The sequence below is a fragment of the Macaca mulatta genome, chromosome 1 (assembly GCF_049350105.2).
Source record: "Macaca mulatta isolate MMU2019108-1 chromosome 1, T2T-MMU8v2.0, whole genome shotgun sequence".
Taxonomy (NCBI): domain Eukaryota; kingdom Metazoa; phylum Chordata; class Mammalia; order Primates; family Cercopithecidae; genus Macaca; species Macaca mulatta.
In genome coordinates this window covers 83,777,969-83,801,592 of record NC_133406.1, presented here as the reverse complement: position 1 = coordinate 83,801,592, position 23,624 = coordinate 83,777,969, and the positions used below count along the sequence as shown (strand labels likewise).

The 23,624-nt window shown below is 44.4% G+C and overlaps 1 protein-coding gene across 1 annotated transcript; it reads right to left on the bottom strand.

Moving 5' to 3' along the window:
* Window positions 1-748: 748 nt before the first annotated feature.
* H3-3A (H3.3 histone A) lies at window positions 749-10,552 on the bottom strand. The gene is made up of 4 exons (XM_015115178.3): window positions 10,462-10,552; window positions 8,796-8,946; window positions 7,474-7,627; window positions 749-1,402 (listed from the first exon to the last, which is right to left on the bottom strand). The coding sequence occupies exons 2-4, from the start codon at window positions 8,921-8,923 to the stop codon at window positions 1,274-1,276; spliced, it is 411 nt and encodes a 136-aa protein (XP_014970664.1). The 5' UTR covers window positions 8,924-8,946; window positions 10,462-10,552; the 3' UTR covers window positions 749-1,273.
* Between the last annotated feature and the right edge of the window lie 13,072 nt (window positions 10,553-23,624).

Below are 23,624 nucleotides of genomic sequence, written 5' to 3'. Positions count from 1 at the left end.
AAGCTCTGTCTCCCGCGTTCACGCCATTCTCCTGCCTCAGCGTCCAGACTAGCTGGGATTACAGGTGCCCGCCACAGCACCTGGCTAATTTTTTGTATGTTTTAGTAGAGACGGGGTTTCACCGTGGTCTCGATCTCCTGACCTTGTGATCCGCCCGCCTCAGCCTCCCAAAGTGCTGGGATTACAGGCGTGAGCCACCGCGCCCGGCCACACTTCGTATCACTGTCTAGGGCAGTTTCAAACACTCAAATGTTACAACTAATGGGATGTGTTGAAAGTCTTAGAAGGTTTAATTATCCTCATTTCACATTAATTGTACCAATACTAAATAAAACAGGGCTAAGAATTACTAATGCTTGAGTAAGTTCAGGGTTAATACAGAGCATCTTAAAATGGCCCAATCTTGAATGCATTAATTTTTGAGCTAAAGACTGTTACACACTTTGTTATTAAACATTCATGAAAGCTGAATCTACTTACAGATTCCAGTATTTCCAGGTGATCCTGTTGATTAGCTTTTCGAATTACTGGTTCAGAAGACAACATATCCAAAGAGTTAAGACCACTGGGTAGTGGCAAGCTTCTAAAAATCAGAAATAAAGCCAGTTTCCTTTTGCCACCAAGTCTATACTTTGCTCATCTCTCAGTAAGTCTTGTCTCAGATATATGTGACTATTAAAGCATTTAATATTGAAATTATTTTGAATGTAATTGTAGGGCAAGGCTGATAATAAAGACCAAAAGCAGGTATAGTTTAATGTATTTTAATAGCAAACTTACAGGAACAGCACAGAAGACAGACAACATTAAAAACATGTACTTGCATGTAGGACAACTCAGTTAGAAAAGTATAGTGAATGGATGGAATCTACTGTATGATAAAAATGCTACAAACACCATTTAGTTGCCGTCAATAAGAAATTTACTTGTTTTAAAAAAATCCAAATGCTGGCATTGTCCAGAAAAATTTAACAGGTTTATTTATAATTATTATAAAGTTGAACCGCTGAAACTTGTTCACTGAAACATTTTAACTTGCATTAATGCTTTACGCCTCTGCATTTATATTAAAAATTCACACACAAATGAAAATGGAAAAACTGCCAATACCTGATTTCTGTCCCCTATTTTTCCACTCGCAATCATATACTTAGGTACCTTTTGACCCCATGGAAAAAAAATATCTAACGTTCAGAACTACCAATAACAGGAAGAAGAGAATTTTTTTTTTTTTTTTTTTTGAGAATGAAATGTTTCCCATCATAGTGGATTCTTAAGCACGTTCTCCACGTATGCGGCGTGCTAGCTGGATGTCTTTTGGCATAATTGTTACACGTTTGGCATGGATAGCACACAGGTTGGTGTCTTCAAAAAGGCCAACCAGATAGGCCTCACTTGCCTCCTGCAAAAGGAACGAAGAAAAACTTATTGATGGTGTTATTTACAATAGTTAAGACCCAACTATATGAATTAAAACAAAAAAGTTTTTGAACCCTTTAAAAAAAACGACTGGGCAAAATGTTGACAATTTTACCAAATGCTTACATTTTAAAACCTGTGAGACAAAGCTCAAAAGCAGATTAAAAAAAAAAAAAAAGCTTAAGTCTTTTATGAAGTTACACAAGTCTAATTACTTCGTTACTAGGAAACTTCACTTTTTCTAATGGTACATGATTTCTAATAAACTGAAACATCACAAATAAAGCAAGAAATCCAATTTAACACTCTCATTCTTATAAGCAGAATCATGTTCAATCCAAATACTCCATCCCAGCCTAGTCTCACTCTGAATCCCATTCACACAGTATGTAAACCTCTGCCTTATCCAGTAGTATAATATGGTGAACTGGTTTTTATCACATGCTTCTCATCTACCTTCCCTTTTATACCTGTTTTATCATGAGAGTACTCTTGATTCCAGAACTTATCATAAGTTAGTTCCGTATTTCTTTTTGAGATGGAGTCTTGCTCTGTTGCCCAGGCTGGAGTACAGTGGCGTGATCTCAGCTCACTGCAATCTCTGCCTCCCGGACCTCAGTCTCCCGAGTAGCTGGGACTACAGGCAAGCACCACCATGCCCGGCTAGTTTTTTGTACTTTTAGTAGAGAAGGGGTTTCACCACATTGGTCAGGCTGGTCTCAAACTCGTGATCCACCCACCTTGGCCTCCCAAAGTGCTAGGCTTACAGGCGTGAGCCACCTTGCCTGGCAGTTTTTTATTTATTCATTCATTCATTTATTTAGTCTCCCTTTGTCGCCCAGGCTGGAGTGCAGTGACCAGATCTCGGCTCACTGCAAGCTCCACCTCCCGGGTTCACGCCATTCTCCTGCCTTAGCCTCCCGAGTAGCTGGGACTACAGGCACCCGCCACCACACCCAGCTAATTTTTTTTTTGTTTTTAGTAAAGACGGGGTTTCACTGTGTTAGCTAGGATGGTCTCAATCTGCTGACCTTGTGTTCCACCCACCTCAGCCTCCCAAAGTGCTGGGATTACAGGAATGAGCCACCGTGCCCAGCCTGGCAGTTCCTTATTTATACACTTTGATCTATGCCCAGGAGACGTGCCCCTGTCCTCTACCAAGTACCTTCCTCTATGTACCCCAAAATTAACAGCATTTGTTGCCCTCTACTACTAATATCGATCTGTTTTTCCCCATTTGACTGTAAGATCCTTTCAAGTTATCTTATTCCTACTACCACTCAAAAATGACAGTATGAATCATTGATACTTAGCTTGTGAAGAGGAAAAAAGGGGCATTTCCACTTAGAATTAACTCATAACTCAAATTGTTAGTATACTTATAGCTGTCTGAAAAGCTGAAGAATCTTTTAGTCTAAGTCAAAACATCTGCCTTTTTTTTTTTTTCTTTTTTTAAAGATTTGAGTCTTGCTCTGTAGCCCTGGCTGGAGTACAGTAGTATAATCTTGGCTCACTGCCACCTCCACCCTCCTGGGCTCAGGCAATTCTCCTGCCTCAGCCTCCCAAGTAGCTGGGATTACAGGCATGCACCATCACGTCCAGCTAATTTTGTATTTTTAGTAGAGACGGGGTTTCACCACGTTGGCCAGGCTGGTCTTGAACTCCTAACTTCAGGTGATCCGCCATGCCTGGTCTGCTTACTCATTCTGAAATGCAGAAATTACCATTTTAAAAAATAACCATAAATCCAACAGTTTTGGATTTGGAACATGAAATGATAGGTTAGCTGGCTCTCCTTCTCTATAAGGAAAAGTTATTTCTCTGCTCAACATATATTAAGGGAGAAAAGAGTCTTATAGTTGTTATTTTTATTCTAACAAAAATTTCCAGGCCGGGCGCCACGGTGGCTCACGCCTGTAATCCCAGCACTTTGGGAGGCCGAGGCGGGCAGATCACCTGAGGTCAGGAGTTTTGAGACCAGACTGACCAACATGGAGAAACCTTGTCTCTACTAAAAATACAAAAAGTAGCCGGGCGTGGTGGCATTTGCCTGTAGTCCCAGCTACTCAGGAGGCTGAGACAGGAGAATTGCTTGAACCCAGGAGGTGGAGGCTGCAGTAAGCCGAGATTGCGCCACTGCACTCCAGCCTAGGTGACAGAGTGAGACTGTCTCCAAAAAAAAAGTACATTCACATTTACAGCTTCATCCTTTTTAGCACTATCACTACTCTTCTACAAGTTTCTTTCATTCAAATTGAACTATTTTCACGTGTGTTTCTCCAGCATTTGTCATTAACAACTAAGTCTTTACTTATCTACCCTTTAAGGCCCAGCTCAAGACTATTCTATGAAGGAGAAAATCGTATACTCGTCTCTTGCTCCTTTTGCCAGTGCAGGCAACACTGAACTCCTAGTTCCTTGGCACTCACACTGACCTTGCATTATCAGCCATTTTTTGGTGCCCTTAAGTTACTTCATAGAAATCTCATTTTATACTCAAAATGCCTTGTCCTCAAGTAGATTTTCATTATTTGCTACTTTTAAAAAATGTTTCTATTCTATGCAATTAGTCCCTCGCATCTTACCTATTCTACAGGTATTAAAAGCAAAAGTCCTTAATATTCAGAGATTCATTCTTAAGATATTCTAGAAGTGGGTAGAAATCCTGGAAAAAATGGCGTATCGTAGCCTCCTTAGGGGCTCACAACACACATCAGCTATTGTATCAGGAAAGAAAACAGTTTAATTTTGCTTAACCTGGCACCTCGGGATTACAGAAAGCTAGAATGCTTTTGTGGAATGCGGTACAAGCTACTATGTGGGCAAACCACCAGGTACCATGATTCTGGTAGCCTTCTAGAGTGATCACTTAGAACTAATCAGATGCGGCATGTGGTAGCTGGGGCTCCCACTGCTGTCTTAGAACTTGGCTACTAGTTTATAAAGGTTGTGCCTGGTCAGCTCTGAGAGAAGATTCAACTCCCACAGAGGATCTGACCATGACCCATACATTTCCAATTCTATTACAAATAACCCAAAGTCCCTTAAAACATTAAGGCTGTAATTGGCCGGGCGCGGTGGCTCAAGCCTGTAATCCCAGCACTTTGGGAGGCCGAGACGGGCGGATCATGAGGTCAGGAGATCGAGACCATCCTGGCTAACACGGTGAAACCCCGTCTCTACTAAAACATACAAAAAACTAGCCGGGCGCGGTGGCAGGCGCCTGTAGTCCCAGCTACTCGGGAGGCTGAGGCAGGAGAATGGCGTAAACCCGGGAGGCGGAGCTTGCAGTGAGCTGAGATCCGGCCACTGCACTCCAGCCTGGGCGGTAGAGCGAGACTCCGTCTCAAAAAAAAAAAAAAAAAAAAAAAAAAAAAAAAAAAACCATTAAGGCTGTAATGGGAATTAAAGACTGCCACACTAATTTCTGACTTAAAGAATTAATTTTGAGTTAATGGCAAAGAAAAAAAAAAACTACAAGAAAATATTAGTTTAGAACATTTTGAGTATATTCAAAGTCTGGCTTTTTACCATTTCAAAGCAACACTGTCCACTTAACATACGATATTTGGGTTCAAGTTCTCAGATATTAAAGGCAAAGACTATATTTTAAGTAAGTCAATTATTGATTATCTATGGCAAACTGAGACTAACTTCTCCTCTACCATTCTCTCACTGGACTACCTCCTATCCTTTAGTTGTAAAGTGTGTAATTCTAAGGCCAAAACCAAAGCACCTTTGGATTTCTACTTCAGTTGTGATCTTCTGTTACTCTATTCCATTAACAAATTCTCCCAATCTTTTTTTTTTTTTTTTTTTGAGACAGAGTTTCGCTCTTGTTGCCCAGGCTGGAGTGCAACAGCGCCATCTCGGCTCACTGCTACCTCCGCTTTCCGGGTTCAAGTGATTCAGCCTCCCTAGTAGCTGGGATTACAGGTGCCCAACACCACACTCAGTTAATTTTTTGTATTTTTAGTAGAGAAGGGTTTCACCATGTTGGCCAGGCTGGTCTGGAACTCCTGACCTCAGGTGATCCACCCACCTCAGCCTCCCAAAGTGTTGGGATTACAGCCGTGAGTCAGGGTGCCCGGCCCCGCCCTCTGTATCTTTAAGATAACTAAAATATATGCATTAAAAAGCAAACAGAGGCCGGGCGCGGTGGTGGTTCACGCCTGTAATCCCAGCACTTTGGGAGGCCGAGGCGGGCAGATCATGAGGTCAGGAGATCGAGACCATCCTGGCTAACATGGTGAAACCCGTCTCTACTAAAAATACAAAAAATTAGCCGGGCGTGGTCGCAAGCGCCTGTAGTCCCAGCTACTCGGGAGGCTGAGGCAGGAGAATGACTTGAACCCGGGAGGCGGAGCTTGCAGTGAGCGGAGATCGCACCACTGCACTCCAGCCTGGGCAACAGAGCGAGACTCCATCTCAAAAAAAAAAAAAAAAAAAAAAAAAAAAAAAAAAAAGGAAGCAAACAGAAAGCACAAAAGCTTAACAAAGATCACTCTTTTCAATAAAGAGCTAACACTAAGAGAACTGTGAACAGAAGAGGTGAACATTTTGCTTAAAATCAATACAACCACACTTAATGCCAAATATGCAATAGTAACAATGGAAGTTTATATGTGAATAATTTTAAAAAGATGAGTCTTTTACCCAGATTGTTTAGTAAATTCAATTTAAAAGGCTGTATTATTGACATTTAAGCTAAAAAATGCTACACTTTTCAAGTACGGTACTGTGTTCTTTAAGCACAGTTCTAACTAGAAAATACTGGCAGCTTTGTACCAATGCTTACAAATCTTAGTAACGTTTCTGTATTTAGTAATAAACGAGAACTGAAGATAATCAGCTATTAAAACAGAAAATAAAGTTTTAAGCAAAAGCATGGAAGATTTTAGTAGCTGAAATTTCAGCAACTGAGAATTTAATGGATGCCTACTCCTGGAATTCACCAATCAACTGAAGTTTAGACTAACCATAGAAACAGCTCGACCAATTACACTTCAGGGTGGAATCCACCTATCATATCTTTCTCACATATAAAGCAAAAGCCCGGCACAGCAACAGCAGCCTTGAAAATCCTCCAATGGAGTGTACTTAAGATTCTGGATGCCTCCTCCCCCACCCCCCCCGAGTTTGATTCAGGTCTGCAATGGTGCTTGGCAATCAGCATTTTTAACAACCCCCAACTGCACACTTCTGATGGAGGTGGTAGTTTTACTGTATTCTGGAATACTTGCATCTAAAGAATCCAACTACACAATATAAAATAGGTTACTTAAACGATTGATGTTAATGACGTCTACATAAGTTTACCAAGTATCCTGTAGGAATTTCAAGTTTTGGTCTTGTCTTGAACAACAAATATCTCTAAAACAGTATTTCTCTAAGTCCTGACATGCTAGAGATGAAGATTAAATTCAATATGCTCCACATTTAAGTGGCAATCCCTAATCCCCTTTAGGAAACCACAAGGCAAATCCCGGCCCCTTTACATGTCCAGTATCACCTTTAAGCACTATTCCCCCCAACTTGCCAATCCAATCCTATCCTCCATTCACTGATCCTTTTACATCTTAATGCATAATTCTTTAATACTGCCTATTCCCATCCTAGCTCTCTCTACCTATACGTTTCTTCACAACCTGAAGACAGATTTCTTTTATTCTAGGCACTGTTGTTTGAAATTGTTACTACAAATATAGACCTCTAATCTCAACTTCTTCTTAATGTCCTGCAGCATCCATAAACCAAACCAGAGGATTTTCTTTATTGTTTTTAGTGCAATGTTTCAAAATTTTAAATGGTATAATGGAATGTGCACTAAGCCGTGGAGTGGAGTCAAATGGGTTCAAATTATGGTTTTGTCATTTTCTATGTGTATGACCTTGAGCAATTCAACCTTTCTGAAGTCTCAACAGTGAAGTAATGATATCAACTACCTGACAGGCTTGTGATTAAAAGATATAAGCATATGCAACAATTTGGAACTGTTCTTGGTACATAACAGGAATACAAACTCTCTTGAGTTATCCCCACCCACCATTTTACCTGCAAAGCACCAATAGCTGCGCTCTGGAAGCGCAGATCTGTTTTAAAGTCCTGAGCAATTTCTCGCACCAGACGCTGGAAGGGAAGTTTGCGAATCAGAAGTTCAGTGGACTTCTGATAACGTCTAATTTCACGGAGTGCCACAGTACCAGGCCTTTAAAAAATTAACAATAAAGAAACTGTTACCAAAAACATAAATAGCACAAAAAGGTAAGTGGGCAGCTTTACTGAAATGCAGTAATTTTTCAAAAAATAAACCACCCAACAATTCTTCAGCTTCAATATAAAATTTCACTGATCAACTTAAGATGTGAACATTCAAATCGAGTAACAATACCTTTAAAGCAAAAAGCATGAACTTAAAATGCATTCTTAGCAAAGAGTTTATCAAAGTCCTATTTATTTTCATTTTAAAAAGTTATTCATGTATATAAACCTTGGGAAGGTATTAGCTGTCAGGCTAAAAAAGAAGTTGGCTCCTCTCAATTTAGCACCACTCTCCTTCCCTACACCCTCTATTATCTTAAGAGCCCTTAAAGATGACCAACACAACCCAATGAACTTCATTTAAAAATATACTTGTGGCGTTTAAGTTCTATTCCCCAGAATACCTGACTACAATTCATCCCTCATGAATTATTAAATTTGAATACACCCGATTGTGCAGTGTTCCTTCCACGTGGAAAAGTATTTTTTTCGAACTAATTGTCAGCAAGAAATTTACCTCTCATTCTGACTTATTTCTTCCACTATATGAGCTTTTATTTTAAGTTAATCGTAGTGTCTGCGGAGGCTAAGTCTGGGCAACTTCTGCCCTCTAATGGCAGATGCCCTTAACAACACAGTGGCTCAGCTAGTGCACAATCAAAAAAGCCAATACAGAAGGAAATAAGCTTATCAAGTACACGAGGGGGTAGGAACTTTATATAAACACCCAATTTCGATTAAATTATTATTTTGCCAAAAGCTAGGAAAGATATCCTCAAAAGTGTATTCAAGAAAGCAACACGTAACTATTTTTAAAGAATTACTAATAGTTAACTAAAATGTCAACATATCCCATTAACATTATCAGTGATATACTAGGTCTCCTTAGACCTGTAGGTCAGATTATGGCTTCAAAGTTAAACGTTTTCAATAAAACCCAATACCAAACGTTATATAGAAATGATCATACAGTACATATATTTAAGTAGTAAAGTGCTCAAAAAAAAAAAAAGTCTCTCTAAAGCAAAAACTTTTCCTGTTATCCATCTTTTTGTTAAATTATATGGATACATACCAGAGAGACTTTGTCCCATTTTTTCCCTGTTTTTAAATACCTGTAACGATGAGGTTTCTTCACCCCTCCAGTAGAGGGCGCACTCTTGCGAGCGGCTTTTGTAGCCAGTTGCTTCCTGGGTGCTTTACCACCGGTCGATTTGCGGGCAGTCTGCTTTGTACGAGCCATGGTACAGAGACCTCCTTACTTACCTACCAGCATGGAAAAATCAAAAATCACCATATGCAACTACTAAACATACAACTTTTCCTGCCACGATCACCCCCTCCCCATATCTGGAAATTATGATCAATATAAAAAATAATGTTCGTATTGTTATATAATTTGAAAGGGTGCAGATTACGTCTACCCAAAATCTTCTTGAAACAAACTAGAGTACTAGAAAATTGTTAGCAATTAATGTCAATCACCTCTCAAAATGCCAATTCTGAGCGACAAACGGCAAAACAAAAAGACCTCGAACAGCCTTTGATCCAATTTATTTAATTAAAGTAGAAATTAGAAATGTCTGTAAACATTCCATCCACAAACAAGTCAAAAGAACGAAGCCACAAACCACTGGAAGGTCTAGCCAAATTACAGCAAAAAAAGGTCTTCCTCCCCCCCGACTTTGGCTGCCCCCCCTTCGTCTGGCTGTTGATGGATTGCTGTAAATATCTGAAAATATTCTTGGTTTTGCATCGTTACAGTTATGTTGACAAAAAGGCGTCTCGAAAAAACAAGAGAGGAACAACAGCTACCACCAGCGAGCATTCTACAAAGCCCCGTCCTCGCGTCCAGTCTTCACAGGCTTCGCAGTGAAATGAAGTGCCCCGCACCCAGGCTTTAATTAACGCACGACATCCGCCGACCGGTCCACCCCAAGCACCACATAAACTTTTGGTTTTGCCTCCTCCGGGTCCCTCTGCACAGGGTCCCCTAACCTGCCCACCTCGCTCCCAGCGCCTCAAGCAGGAACCAACTCGCCTCCCAGACCAGAACAAAATGGAAACAATCGCAAAACGTATCGGATTCCGTTCCAAAGAGACAAAACACCAAATCGCTCGAAAATACCCCATCCCCTGCCACGTGCCGCCCTCCAAAATGCAAAAGTTTTTTTGCATTTCAAATGCATCAAGTTTCCGCTTCTCCAAAAAAGGGAAAAAAATGTCCCTCTTTTAAAAATTCTTGCTTTTTTGAAATGGGGAAGAGAGAAACGGGGGAAAAAATATGGTCGGTGACCAGAGAAGAGAGACAAGATGGTGAAGCTTAGCAACAACTGTGGGGAGGCAGCAAAAAGCGAGTTACCCCAGGGTGCGAAGCGGCGGCGATTTCCACCCCTTTCCCGCTCGAAAACTGGGGGCTGGGGCCCGGGGGCGGTAGTTAAGAGGCCCGCGCGGGTCGTGGTGAAGGTTTGGGGTCCTGGGAAGGGGCGGCGGGCGGGATTTCACCGAAGAAAGAGGAGCCAGGGGCGCGGGGAGGAGGAGGGAGAGCAGGCTCGGCGCCGCGGCGGTTGCTGCTGTTGGGCTGAGGCGGCGAGAGACTGGGGAGCCGCCGCCGTCAGAGGGAAAAGGGAAACTCGCTCCTTACCTCCATTTCTGGGCCAAAAAGTTTGTGGGCTAAGCCGGAGGGGCTACGGGTCCCCTCCCGGCACGGCCAGGGCCCGGTTCGCGGCTGACGACAAGCGGGGCTCGGTTCCGGGGAAGCGGGCAAACGGGGAAACTTACCCCCCTTCTCCTTCGGCTGTAGCTCGGCGAGCGAGAGGCGGCGCTGGCGTTAGAGAGCGACGGCGGCGCGGCGGCGGCTGCGAACACAATTGAAAGATGGCTGACACCGAGGCTATCCCCCAACACACGCCGCCCCGCCCCCGCGCCGCGCGCCAGCCAATCACACACAATGGAGGGAAGGCTCGGCCCCGCCCCCACAGCAACTCTCGCGCCCCGCCCCCTCCCCTCCCCCCGCGCGCCCGTTCGCTGGCGCGCGCTCGCCCCTCCCCCGCGCGCCGCCCGCTCCCTCCTCCAGGCCGCCTCGCGCGGTGTGTGTACAAACACAAAAGACACGCTGAGGGGCCGCCGGCTCCCGCCGAGACTGCCGCCCGCCCCCGGCCAGCCCCCGCCCCCGGCCCTGCACTCCCATCCCGCTCCGTGTGCGCACGGCGTCGAACCCCCGAGGCCCGGGTTTGGGGCGCCCGGAGGGAAGTAGGGGGAGGGGAAGGCGGGCGGAGGCGCGGCGGGTGAACGCCCGGCCTGCGGGCGTCTCGGGTCGCGGCGGGGAGGGGAAGGAGGGGCCGCCCCCGCGCAGGCCCTGGCGCGCGCCTCCGAGGAGACCCAGGCGGCAGTGGGGGAGGAGGACGCGGTCGGCCGGGTCGCCGCGCCCCATTGGAAAACGCTCCCCAGCAGGAAGCTGGCAAATAGGAATCCAGCGTCCCGTGCCCGCTGTCGGACGGGGTCGCTGCGGCAGCGGGAGGGGTGGACCGACGGCCTCCTTCCCGCCTGCGCGCCGGGCCAAGTGCGGCCGGGTCCTGCGGGGCCGGCCCGAGTCCGCCGCAGACAACTTGATCCGCTCAGACTCCTGGGCCGGCCGCTTGCGTGCAGGGCAGCTTCTCGCCGGTGTCGGCCTCCAGGATCAGGGGACGGGGCTCGCTCTCCTCCTGGGCCCGGGCCCCCGACGCAAGATGGCTGTGTCGCGTCGGCCTCTAAACAATGTGTGGAGCGAGCAGCTCCTGCACCAGGGCCCGGTGGCTTGTCCTGCCCGCCTGTGGGGCCGTGTGATCTGTTTTCGGTAGGATTGCTTTGGAAAGGAATTGCCGAATATAGATCGTCAAATGTCCGCAGCTTCTGCATAGTTTAGAAGAGGCTGAAAACAGCAGAAAGAAACCAAACATGGTTTGGGAATTAGTACATCTACCTGTTTTCCAATTCTCAGTAGCGTAGGAAACGGACTTTTCATGGCCCAAGTTATCCTCATGACTTGTCAGTTGATTGGCTTTGGAACCTCTGAACCGTCCCTAGATGGTATTGACGCTTCACAACTGTGTGTGAAGGTTTTCGGTAGAAGGGTCATGCAAATATCCCCTAGGGTAGTGAAGGAGGAAAATTTCATAAATGAAGGGCAGTAACGATTTGTAATCTGAAGATTTCACAAAGCATCTTAGTCATAAACATTATCCCAAAACAGATACGTGGAAATCAGATATGAGGAAAGAAATGGATTTGTCCAAAGTCACTTAAGTGAGGAAGAGACCTAGGAGAAACAAACAAACAAAAATCCAGGCCTCCCGTTTCATTATTACTTCATGAATGTTGTGTCCCTGGTTGCTGTGCAGAACACATGCAATCTCTAGTCCTATCCTAAAAGCACATATGCAATCAGCTTGGGCCGAGCTGCCAGCAAAGAATTTCCTATAATTCAAGCCAAGATGAGTTATTTTGCTTGTTTTTTGTTTTGTTTTCGGGAAACCAAAATATTTATTGTTGGATTTATCCAGGAAGGCTGTTCTGCATTAGTTAAATCCATCATATCTTCAATAAATGTTAAATAACATGGGTAATGTTCTCTTTGTATGCTGGATTTTTCAATAGCTCCTACTTCTTGGCTTTAAAAAATATTTCTAACCAAGGGTCAGACCATTTTAGTAGAGTAGTTATGATCTTAGATTATTTGAACTAACTCAGCTGTCCATTTGTGAAATGGGCATAATAATATTTATCTCAATGAAGTTAGGCCACAAATTCTTTCTAGTAGGTTCAAGTACTTAAGCACCTGGAAAGGTGACTGGTTACCCTCCTAGTGGCTTCAGGAAGTTTTCTCACTGAATGAATATTTGAGTGCCAACTCTGTGCTCAGCACAATTCAGGGGTGCTGGGAATGCAGCAGTGGATAACACAAGCGCTGTTCCTGCCCTCATGGGGCTTATGATCTCTGGAAGCACTGCTTTGCACAGGGAAGTAGCACCAGGAGAGGCGAAAGAAAGAGGGACTTTGGAGCCCCAAGATTGGCAAAAACTATAGCTAAGGAGAGAGGTGAACTGTAGAGTCTAGATAATGGGAGAGGAGAGCTGCCAGAGCAAGAAGGGATTCCCACTGGGCCCTAGGGGTCAGTCCTGAATTGGTTTTACTAGAACTCAGGCCCAGCACAGTGGCTCACGTCTGTAATCCCAGCACTTTGGGAGGCTGAGGTGGGTGGATCACTTGAGATCAGGAGTTTGAGACCAACCTGGCTAACATGGAGAAACCCTGTCTCTATTAAAAATAAAAAATAGCTGTCATAGTGGCACACTCCTGTAATCCTAGCTACTCAGGAGACTGAAGTGGGAGGATTGCTTGAACTCGGGAGGTGGAGGTTGCAGTGAGCTGAGATGTTGCCACTGCACTTCAGCCTGGGTGACAGAGTGAGACTCCATCTCAAAAAAAAAAAAACAAAAAGCAATAGAATTCTTGGGCTAATAATGACCTCAACATTCGCAGTTAAGAAATGGGGGGGATGGGAGCAAAAGCTTTTAAGTTAAAATATTTTCCCTAGAATAGAGTACTTATGGCCACGAATTTAGATTTGTTTATAAGTAGAAAAGTAGAATGGAAAGGACTTTTTTTTTTTTTTTTTTTGAGGTCAGGAATTGGAGACCACCTTGGCCAATATGGCGAAACCCCATCTCTGCTAAAAATACTAAAATTAGCCAGGCGTGGTGGCTCACATCTGTAGTCCCAGCTACTTGGGAGACTGAGGCAGAGAATTGCTTGAACCCCAGGAGGTGGAAGTTGCAGTGAGCAGAGATTTTGCCACTATACTCCAGTCTAGGTGACAGGAAGACTCTCTCAAAAAAAAAAGAAAAATATGGATCATTTATCTTGAGGCTTTGGATTCATACCGTCTGTCTAAAACTGTCCTTTCCCTCAGTCTTGTCCAGTAAATAGCACTATCATTTACTCAACTGCTCAAACCAAAAAGTACAGAGCCTCCTTGAGCCTCCTTTTCTTTCACACCCATAGCCAGTCTATTGGTCCTGCTCTGAAATGCTTATCAGAATGACCTACTCCTCTTCTCATCTCTTACCTGGCCTCCAACGGTAACTTTCTGTATGACCTTTCTCTTTCCCTTCCTGCACCTCTGTATTCTATTTGCTACGAAGCAGGCACAGATTAGATTATAGAATATAAATCAGATTAGGTTGCATTCTTGCTTAAATCTTCAGTGGCCTGCTACTGCTCTTGGTTAAATTCCACGTGTGTGGGCCCTGGCATTCCCCCTCTCTCCCCTCAGCACTGTGCTGCAGACCAGCCACCCCGGTCCATCAAGTCCTCCTCTGCCTTAGGATCATCGCATCTGTTCTTTCTGAAGCTTGAATTCTCTTCTCCCAGCTCTTAATAGGACTGTCTCACCATTCTTCTAAGGCAAACTTTCTAACCTTTCCCATGTCATTTTCTTCTTAGAAAATGATCATATTTGGCCAGGTGCAGTGGTTCACGCCTCTAATCCCTGCACTTTGGGAGGCCGAGGTGGGTGGACCACCTGAGGTCAGGAGTTCGAGACCAAACTAGCCAACATGATGAAACCCTGTCTCTACTAAAAATATAAAAAATTAGCCGGGCATGGTGGTGGGTGCTTGTAATCCAGCTACTTGGGAGGCCTGAGGCAGGAGAATCACTTGAACCTGGGAGGTGGAGGTTGCAGTGAGCTGAGATCGCACCACTGCACTCCAGCCTGGGCAACAAGAGTAAAACTGCATGTCAAAAAAGGTTGAGAGTTCAGGCTGGCCTGAAACTCTCAACCTCAGGTGATCTGCCTTCCTCGGCCTCCCAAAGTGCTGGGATAACAGGTGTGAGCCACCGCGCCTGTAATCCCAGCGCTTTTGGAGTGCTAAAACAGGCAGATGGCCAACGTGGAGAAACCCCATCTCTACAGAAATACAAAAATAAGCTGGGCATGATGGCGGGTGCCTGTAATTCCAGCTACTCAGGAGGCTGAGGCAGGAGAATCGCTTGAACCTGGGAGGTGGAGGTTGCAGTGAGCTGAGATCACGCCATTGCACTCCAGCCTGGGCAACAGAGTGAGACTCTGTCTCAGAAATATAAACAAATAAATAAATAAGCAAACAAACAAATTTAAAAAATAAATCTAAAATTCATTACAGGCATACCTCATTTTATTATGTTTCACAGATGTGTTATTTACTATCTGAAGGTTTGTGGCAACCCTACTTTGAGCAAGTCATTTTTCTAATAGCATTTTGATAATTCTCACAGTATTTCAAACTTTTCTATTACTTTTTTTTTTTTTTTTTGAGACGGAGTCTCGCTCGGTCGCCCAGGCTGGAGTGCAGTGGTGCGATCTTGGCTCACTGCAAGCTCTGCCTCCTGGGTTCACGCCATTCTCCTGCCTCAGCCTCCCGAGTAGGTGGGACTACAGGTGCCTGCCACCACGCCCGGCTACTTTTTTGTAGTTTTAGTAGAGATAGGGTTTCACCATGTTAGCCAAGATGGTCTCGATCTCCTGACCTCGTGATCCACCCACCTCGGCCTCCCAAAGTGCTGGGATTACAGGCGTGAGCCACCGCGCCTGGCCTTTTTTTTTTTTTTTTTTTTTTTTTTTTTTAGTGAGACAGAGTCTCACTCTGTCACCGAGGCTGGAGGGCAGTGGCACTGTGTCGGCTCGCTGCAACCTCCGTCTCCTGGGTTCAAGCAATTCTCCTGCCTTAGCCTCCTGAGTATCTGGGTTTACAGGCGTCTACCACCACACCTGGCTAGTTTTTCTATTTTTAGTAGAGACAGGGTTTCACCATGTTGGCCAGGCTGGTCTTGAACTCCTGACCTCAGGTTATCCACCCGCCTCGGCGTCCCAAGGTGCTGGGATTACAGGCATGAGCCACTGCGCCCGGCCTTTTCCATTACTATTATTATTTGAGACAGAGCCTCACTCTGTCGCCCAGGCTGGAGTGCAGTGGTGTGATCGTGGCTCACTGCAACCTCTGCCTCCCAGGTTCAAGCAATTCTCCTGCCCCAGCCTCCCGAGTAGCTAGAATTACAGGCATGTGCCACCACGCCCAGCTAATTGTTTTTGTATTTTTAGTAGAGACAGGGTTTCACCATTGTTGGCCAGGCTGGTCTCAAACTCCTGACCTCAAGTGATCTGCCTGCCTTGGCCAACCAAAGTGCTGGGATTATGGGCATGAGCCATTGCACCTGCCCTCCATTATTATTATTTCAGTTATGGTGATCTGTAATCAGTGATCTTGGATGTTACTATTGTAATTGTCTTGGGGAGCCATGAGCTGCACCTGTGTAAGATGGCAAACTTACTCTGTAAATGTCCTGTGTGTTCTGATGTCCACGGATCGGCTGTTCCCCCATTTTTCTTTCTCTCCTTGCACCTCCAATTCTCTAAGACACAACAATATTGAAATCCAGGCCAATTAATAGCCCCACAGTGACCTCTAAGTGTTCAAGTTAAAGGAAGAGTTGCACGTTTCTCACTTTCAATCGAAAGCTAGAAATGATTTTGCTTAGTCAGGAAGGCATGTCGAAAGCCAAGATAGGCCAAAAGCTAGGCCTCTTGCACCAAACAGTTAACCAGGTTGTGAAGGCAAAGGGAAAGTTATTGAAGAAAATTAAAAGGGCTACTCCAGTGAGTACACGAATGATAAGAAACAGAATAGCCCTCTTGCTGATAAGGAAAACATTTTAGTGGTCTGGACAGATCAAACCAGCTACAACATTCCCTTAAGCCAAAGCCTGATCCAGATCACAGTCCTAGCTGTCTTCAGTTCTCTGAAGCCTGAGAGGTGAGGAACTACAGAAGAAAAGTTTGAAGTGAGCAGAGGTTGGTTAATGAAGTTTAAGTAACGAAGTCATCTCTGTAACAAAAAGTGCAAAGATAAAGCATCAGGTGATCCAAAAGATCTAAGATAATTGATGAAGGTGGCTAAACTAAAAAACAGATTTTTGTTATAGATTAAACAGTTTTTATTTGAAGGAAATGCCATCTAAGACTTTCATAGCTAGAGAAGAGAAATCAGTGCCTGGCTTCAAGTTTCAAAGGACAGGATGATTCTCTTGGTAGGGGCTAACACAGCTGTGACTTTAAGTGGAAGTCAGTGCTTATTTACCGTTCTGAAAATCCTAGGGCCTTTAAGAATTATGCTAAATCTACTCTGCCTGTGCTCTATATAAATGGAACAAGAAAGCCTGGATGACAGTACATCTGTTTAAAGCATGGGTTACTTTTTTTTTTTTTTTTTGAGGCATAGTTTCGCTCTTGTTGCCTAGGCTGGAGTACAATGGCACCATCTCGGCTCACCACAACCTCTGCCTCCCGGGTTCAACTGATTGTCCTGCCTCAGCCTCCCAAGTAGCTGGGATTACAGGCATGCGCCACCACGTCCAGCTCATTTTGTATTTTCAGTAGAGATGGGGTTTTTCCATGTTGGTCAGACTGGTCTCAAACTTCTGACCTCAGGTGATCCACCCGCCTCAGCCTCCCCAAGTGCTGGGATTACAGGCATGAGCTACGGTTTTTTGTTTTTGAATCTCGCTCTTGTTGCCCAGCTGGAGTGCAGTGGTGTGATCTCGGCTCACTGCAACCTCCGCCTCCCGGGTTCAAGCGATTCTCCTGCCTTAGCCTCTTGGGTAGCTGGGATTACAGGTGCCTGCCACCACACCCGGCCAAGTTTTGTACTTTTAGTAGAGATGGAGTGTCACCATGTTGGCCAGGCTGGTCTCAAACTCCTGACCTCAGGTGACCTGCCCACCTCAGCCTGCCAAAGTCCTGGGATTACAGGTGTGAGCCACTGCACCCAGTCGCATGGTTTACTATTTTAAGCTTGCTGTGGAGACTACTGCTAAAAAAAAAAAAAAAAGATTCCTTTCAAAACATTATTGTTCATTGACAGTGCACTTAGTTGCCCGAGAGCTCTGATGGAGATGAACGAGGAGATTAATGTTATTTTCATGCTTGCTAACACAACATTCTGCAGCCTGTGGATCAATGAGCAATTTCAACTTTTTTTTTTTTGAGATGGGGTCCTACCCTGTCACCCAGGTTGAATGCAGTGGTGCAGTCTCAGGTCACTACAACCTCCACCTCTGAGGCTCAAGTGATCCTCCTACCTCAGCTTCCCTAGGAGCTGGGACTACAAGTGCATGCCACCACACCTGGCTAATTTTTTTTGTATTTTTGGTAGAGGCAGGGTTTTGTCAGGTGCCCCAGACTGGTCTCAAACTCCTGAGCCCAGGCGATCCACCCTGCCCTAATTTCAACTTTCAAATCTTATTATTTAAGAAATACATTTCAGGCCGGGAATGGTGGCTCATGCCTGTAATGCCAGCACTTTGGGAAGCTGAGGCGGGTGGATCATCTGAGGTCAGGAGTTCGAGACCAGCCTGGCTAACATGGTGAAACCCCATCTCTACTAAAAATAAAAAATTAGCCAAGTGTTGCAGCACACACCCATAATCCTGGCTACTCGGGAGGCTGAGGCAGGAGAATCGCTTGAACCCAGGAGGTGAAGGTTGCAGTGAGCCAAGATCACACCATTGGACTCCAGCCTGGGCAACAAGAGTGAAACTCTGTCAAAAAAAAGAAGAGAGAAAGAGAAGAGAAGAAAAGAGGTGAGACATTGCATAAGGCTATAGCTGCTATAGCAAGTGATTCCTCAGATGGATCTGGGCAAAATGGTTTAAAATCCTTCTGGAAAGGATTCACCATTCTAGATGTCACTTAAAACTTTCACGATTCATGGGAGGAGTCAAAACATCAGCATTAACCAGAGTTTGGAAGAAGTAGATTCCAACACTTATGGATAACTTTTAGGAGTTCAAGACTTCAGTGGAAAAAGTAACTGCAGATGTGATGGAAATAGAGAACTAGAGCCTGAATTTGGCTGAATTGCTGCAATCTGATGGTAAAACTTTAATGGTTAAGGAGTTGCTTCTCATGGATTAGCAAAGAAAGTGGCTTATTGAGAAGGAATCTACTTCTGGTGAAATTGCTGTGAACATTGTTGAAATAACAAGAAAATATTTAGAATATTACATAAATTTAGTTGATAAAGCAGTGTCAGGGTTGAGGATCGATTCCAATTTTAAAAGAAGTACTACTGTGGGTAAAATGCTGTCATTCTTCTGGTAGATTGAGAATATTACTCTACAGAGATCACCTACCACAAGGACAAGGGACTTGAGTTACCAGGGACCCCCAAACTACCTGGTACATTTCATTGGTTGGTTGATTGATTGGTTGATTGGCAGGGTCTCATTCGGTTGTCCAGGCTGGAGTGCAGTGGCACAATCATAGCTCACTGCATCCTCAAACTCCTGGGCTCAAGGGATCCTCCCACCTTATTCTCCTGAGTAGATAGTACTACAGGCATCTGCCACCACAATCAGCTAATTTTTAAAATGTTTAGTAGAGATGGGGTCTTGTTTTGTTGCCCTGGCTGGTCTTGAACTCCTGGCCTTAAGCAGTCCTCCTGCCTTGTCCTCCCAAAGTGCTGAGATTATAGGTGTGAGCCACTGAGCCTGGCCCTGGTATCATTTTTTAGTAGTAGTTCAAGCAGTGTTGTTTCCATTTTTCTAGTATTGAAAAAGAAAGTGAATTCTTTTTTATTTTTTTTTGAGATGGAGTCTCACTTTGTTGCCCAAGATGGAGTGCAGTGGTGTGATCTTGTCTCACTGCAACCTCCACCTCCTGGGTTCAGTAGGGACCACATGGCTCCCTATTAAGACGGTAAGCTTTCCCAAGTCCACTTTCTACACTGACATCCACCCACAGCATGACCCATCCTGTATACATTGTTCCAAGGCCTCATGGAGGGAGTGCTCCCTACTGTTAGTCTCCAAATGCAGCCCAGGAAGTCACCCCTGCTAAGGTTGCCAGATAAAATGGTGCGTGGGCATACTTACACTAGAAAATAATTAGTTGTTTATCTGAAATTCAAATTTAGCTGAGCATCGTATGTTTTGATTTGCTATATCTGGCAGACTTAACCCCCTGCTATAGTGCTGTTTCTTTCAACTCTCCATGGCCCCAGCTCCTGGTTGTTGACACTGTTCTGAGCTGTTCATTAGCATCTGAACCTGGCTTCCTTCCATGGGCCTGAAGGCTGGTGTCCACTTGCATTCTTGCCACATCCATCCTTCCCTTTCTAGCAAGAGAATTTTTCCATGTATACGTCTCCATATTGCAGGTTAAGAGTTTCCAGGCCCTCTCAGGTCCCTTAACTGTTGTCTTTCCTGGACATTTAGAACTCTCCACAGACAGGGCAGAGCTTATAATAGCTGAGATTACTCTGGTCTCCCTCCTAGATACTCTGCCAAGAGACCTACCCCATGGAGCCATCGGGTTCTTGTCACAGTTTATGGTACAAAGCTTGCTGTGAAAGTTGACAGTGCTATCCAAGTTCAATTCCTAATTAGTTCTTCACCAAGCAGAACCTACCCAGTGACAATCCCTAGGCATAACCAGGATAAAAGAGGACCAAATGGGAACGGCAGGGACTTTGAAGTCAAATGGGGCTGAGTTTGAATCCCAGCACTGGCCCTTATTACTAGGGGAGTATTAACCCCTCTGGATCCTAGATTCCTTGTCTGTAAAATGAGTAAAATTACCTTAAAGTACAATCATAGTCCTACCTTGTTAGGTTGCTATAAGGATTAGAGAATATGAAGATGGAGTACCTGACACAGAGTCCAGGCTCCACTAGTGATGATCCGTTGTATCATACCCATCTTTACTGCTTTCAAAAGAGTGATACAGTCTTTATTATTACAATTTAAAATAGCTGTATTAATGCTTCTCAAACATGTCTGTGAAATGTGACCTTTTTGAAGCATGAAGTTCAGGTTACCTTTAGGAGGATTTGTCATTCTTTATTTGACTTTGGTCCTTTGCTACATAGCTAGTCAGTGTCACACAGAGAATAGTATGGGCCAGTACTTCTACATAAGATTTAAGGAAGATGCTTAATTAAGCAATAGCTGGCTGGGTGTGGTGACTTACACCTGTAATCCTAGCACTTTGAGAGGCCAAAGTGGGTGGATCACTTGAGGTCAGGAGTTCGAGACCAGCCTTGCCAAGATGGTGAAACGCTATCTCTACTAAAAATACAAAAATTAGCCAGAAATCACTTGAACCTGGGAGGTGGACGTTGCAGTGAGCTGAGATCGTGTCACTGCACTCCAGCCTGGGCAACAGAGCAAGACCCAATCTAAAAAAATAAAAAAATAAAAAAAGGAATAGCCACATTATTAGAAGCCCCTCAATGTCCCCAGTCTGTGAGGTAGAAAAGTAATTGCAGCATCAGGAGAGTAGAAGATTTCTCCAGACTGATTCCACAGGAGAAAGAGAAACAGACTCTGCCAAGGCAGTCTTCTGTCCTATGAGTGGTATCCTTCCCTCTCAGTCATCAAGGATGCCCCACTGCTACTCAAAAGCAACAGGAAAAGTTATCAGTTATCTTGGGATTATAGTTTTGTGTTTCCTTGAGGGTGATCACCTCTTTCTTCCTTCTAGGTTTCTTTTTTTTTTTTTTTTTAAGACAGAGTCTCACTCTATTGTCCAGGTTGGAGTGCAGTGGCACGATCTTGGCTCAACCTCTGCCTCCCAGGTTGAAGCGATTCTCCCTGCCTCAGCCTCCTGGGTAGCTGGGATTACAGGTGTGTGCCACCCACACATGGCTAATTTTTGTGTTTTTAGTAGAGATGAGGTTTCACCATGTTGGTCAGGCTGGTCTCGAACTCCTGACCTCAGGTGATCCACCTGCCTCGGCTTCCCAAAGTGCTGGGATTACAGGCGTGAGCCACTGTGCCCAGCCACATTTCTTGAACACCCAAAGTAACTTAAGTCACACATATTTACCAGGAGTCAATGATGAAAGAGAGGTCCATTGGAAATAAGGTAACATTATTTCCATGAACATTAAATGCGGGTGATACAGATATTAGTAAAAGTTGTTTTTTTTTGTTTGTTTGTTTGTTTTTTGTGTTTTTTTTTTTTTTTTGAGATGGAGTCTCGTTCTGTCACCCAGGCTGGAGTGCAGTGGCACCATCTCAGCTCACTGCAACCTCCACTTCCTGGGTTCAGTGATTCTTCTGCCTGAGCCTCCCGAGTAACTGTGACTACATGCGTGAGCCACCACGCCCGGCTAATTGTTGTACTTTTAGTAGAGACGGGGTGTCACCATATTGGCCAAGCTGGTCTTGAACTCCTAGACCTTGTGATGCACCCACCTTGGCCTCCCAAAATGCTGGGATTATAGGCGTGAGCCACGGCGCCCGGCTAGTGAAAGTCATTCTATATCCACTATTGCCTCCATAAATTTTCTTTCTTTTCTTTTTTTTAAATAGTGAAAGGATCTTGCTCTGCTGATTAGGGTGGAATAACATTCAACTCCTGGGCTCAAGTCGTCCTCCCACCTAAGCCTCCTGAGTAGCTAGGATTACAGGCATATGCCACCATGTTTGGATAATTTTAAAATTTTTTTTCCCATAGAGATGTCACATAGAGATGGGATCTTGCTATGTTGGCCAGGCTGGTCTCAAACTCCTGGCCTCAAGTGATCATCCTGCCTCAGCCTCCCAAAGCATTGGGATTATTAGGTATGAGCCACTGTGCCCAGCACTCCTACAAATTTTCATGTGTGGATGTGAAATCACCTGACTCCCTAATAAGCCCAATGGTTGAAAATTTAAAGGTTAACATATTTATCAGAAATGAGAAAATAGGCCAGATGTGGTAGCTCATGCCTATAATCCCAGCACTTTGGGAGGCCAAGGAGGGCGGATCACCTGAGGTCAGGAGTTTGAGACCAGCCTGGCCAACATGGCGAAACCCTGTCTCTACTAAAAATACAAAAAATTAGCCAGGTATGGTGACCTGTGCCTGTAGTCTCAGCTACTTGGGAAGCTGAGACAGGAGAATTGCTTGAACCTGGGAGGTGGAGGTTGCAGTGAGCCACTGCACTCCATCCTGGGCAACAGAGCGAGACTCCCATCTCAAAAAAAAATTATGTATAATAATATATGTATAATTTGTGTTATTACATTATATATGTTATATATTATATATAAATAATAACATTATTATTAAAGAGTCCATCATATGGTTGAGAAAAACATAGCTAATATTTATTGTGCATTTATGGTGTGCCAGGCCCTGTGTTGAATGTTAGATGCGCTTTCTCAATAATGTGTTTATTATTCTGCCCCAGTTACAGTTGAGGAAATAGGCTAAGGAAGGTCGGTAAGGAAGGTAACTGACCAGGCTGGCAAGTGGCAGGGCTGGAACTCCACCCCTGAATATGCTCAGTAGCCCAGGCTCTGCTGTCCATATAATTCACAAGCATTTATTCAACTAAGATTAGTCACAGACAGTTATCAGAAATTTACCTTTAAAATCTTAAAAATGGCCACACTTAATTTTTTTCTTTTCTTTTCTTTTCTTTTTTTTTTTTTTGGGACAGTCTTGCTCTGTCTCCCAGGCTAGAGTGCTGTGGTGCCATCTTGCTCACTGCAACCTCCACCTCCCGAGTTCAAGTAATTCTCCTGCCTCAGCCTCCTGAGTAGCTGGGATTACAGATGCCTGCTACTGTGCCTGGCTAATTTTTGTATTTTTAGTAGAGACAAGGTTTCACCATCTTGGCCAGACTGGTCTCAAACTCCTGACCACCTGCCTCGGTCTCCCACTCGGCCTCCCAAAGTGCTGGGATTACAGGCATGAGCCACCACGCCCAGCCTGATCATATTTTTACCTATCAAGAATTGGTCCATTTTTCTAGAGTGTCATATAAATATACTAATAACCTCACAACAAGTTGCTGAAATTGATAAATATATATATATATATATCAAAGATTATAATGCATAATGTTAAAAGCTGCAGTAATTTTCAAAGAAAGTAC

Bases quoted from the DNA above. Each gene is read 5' to 3' on its own strand.
- H3-3A (XM_015115178.3), bottom strand. From the start codon at position 8,923: ATGGCTCGTACAAAGCAGACTGCCCGCAAATCGACCGGTGGTAAAGCA. The intron at 7,628-8,795 runs GTATTTAAAAAC...AATTTTTTAAAG, and splicing joins AAGAAACCTCATCGTTACAG to GCCTGGTACTGTGGCACTCC. The intron at 1,403-7,473 runs GTAAAATGGTGG...TTCCTTTTGCAG, and splicing joins CAGCTATTGGTGCTTTGCAG to GAGGCAAGTGAGGCCTATCT.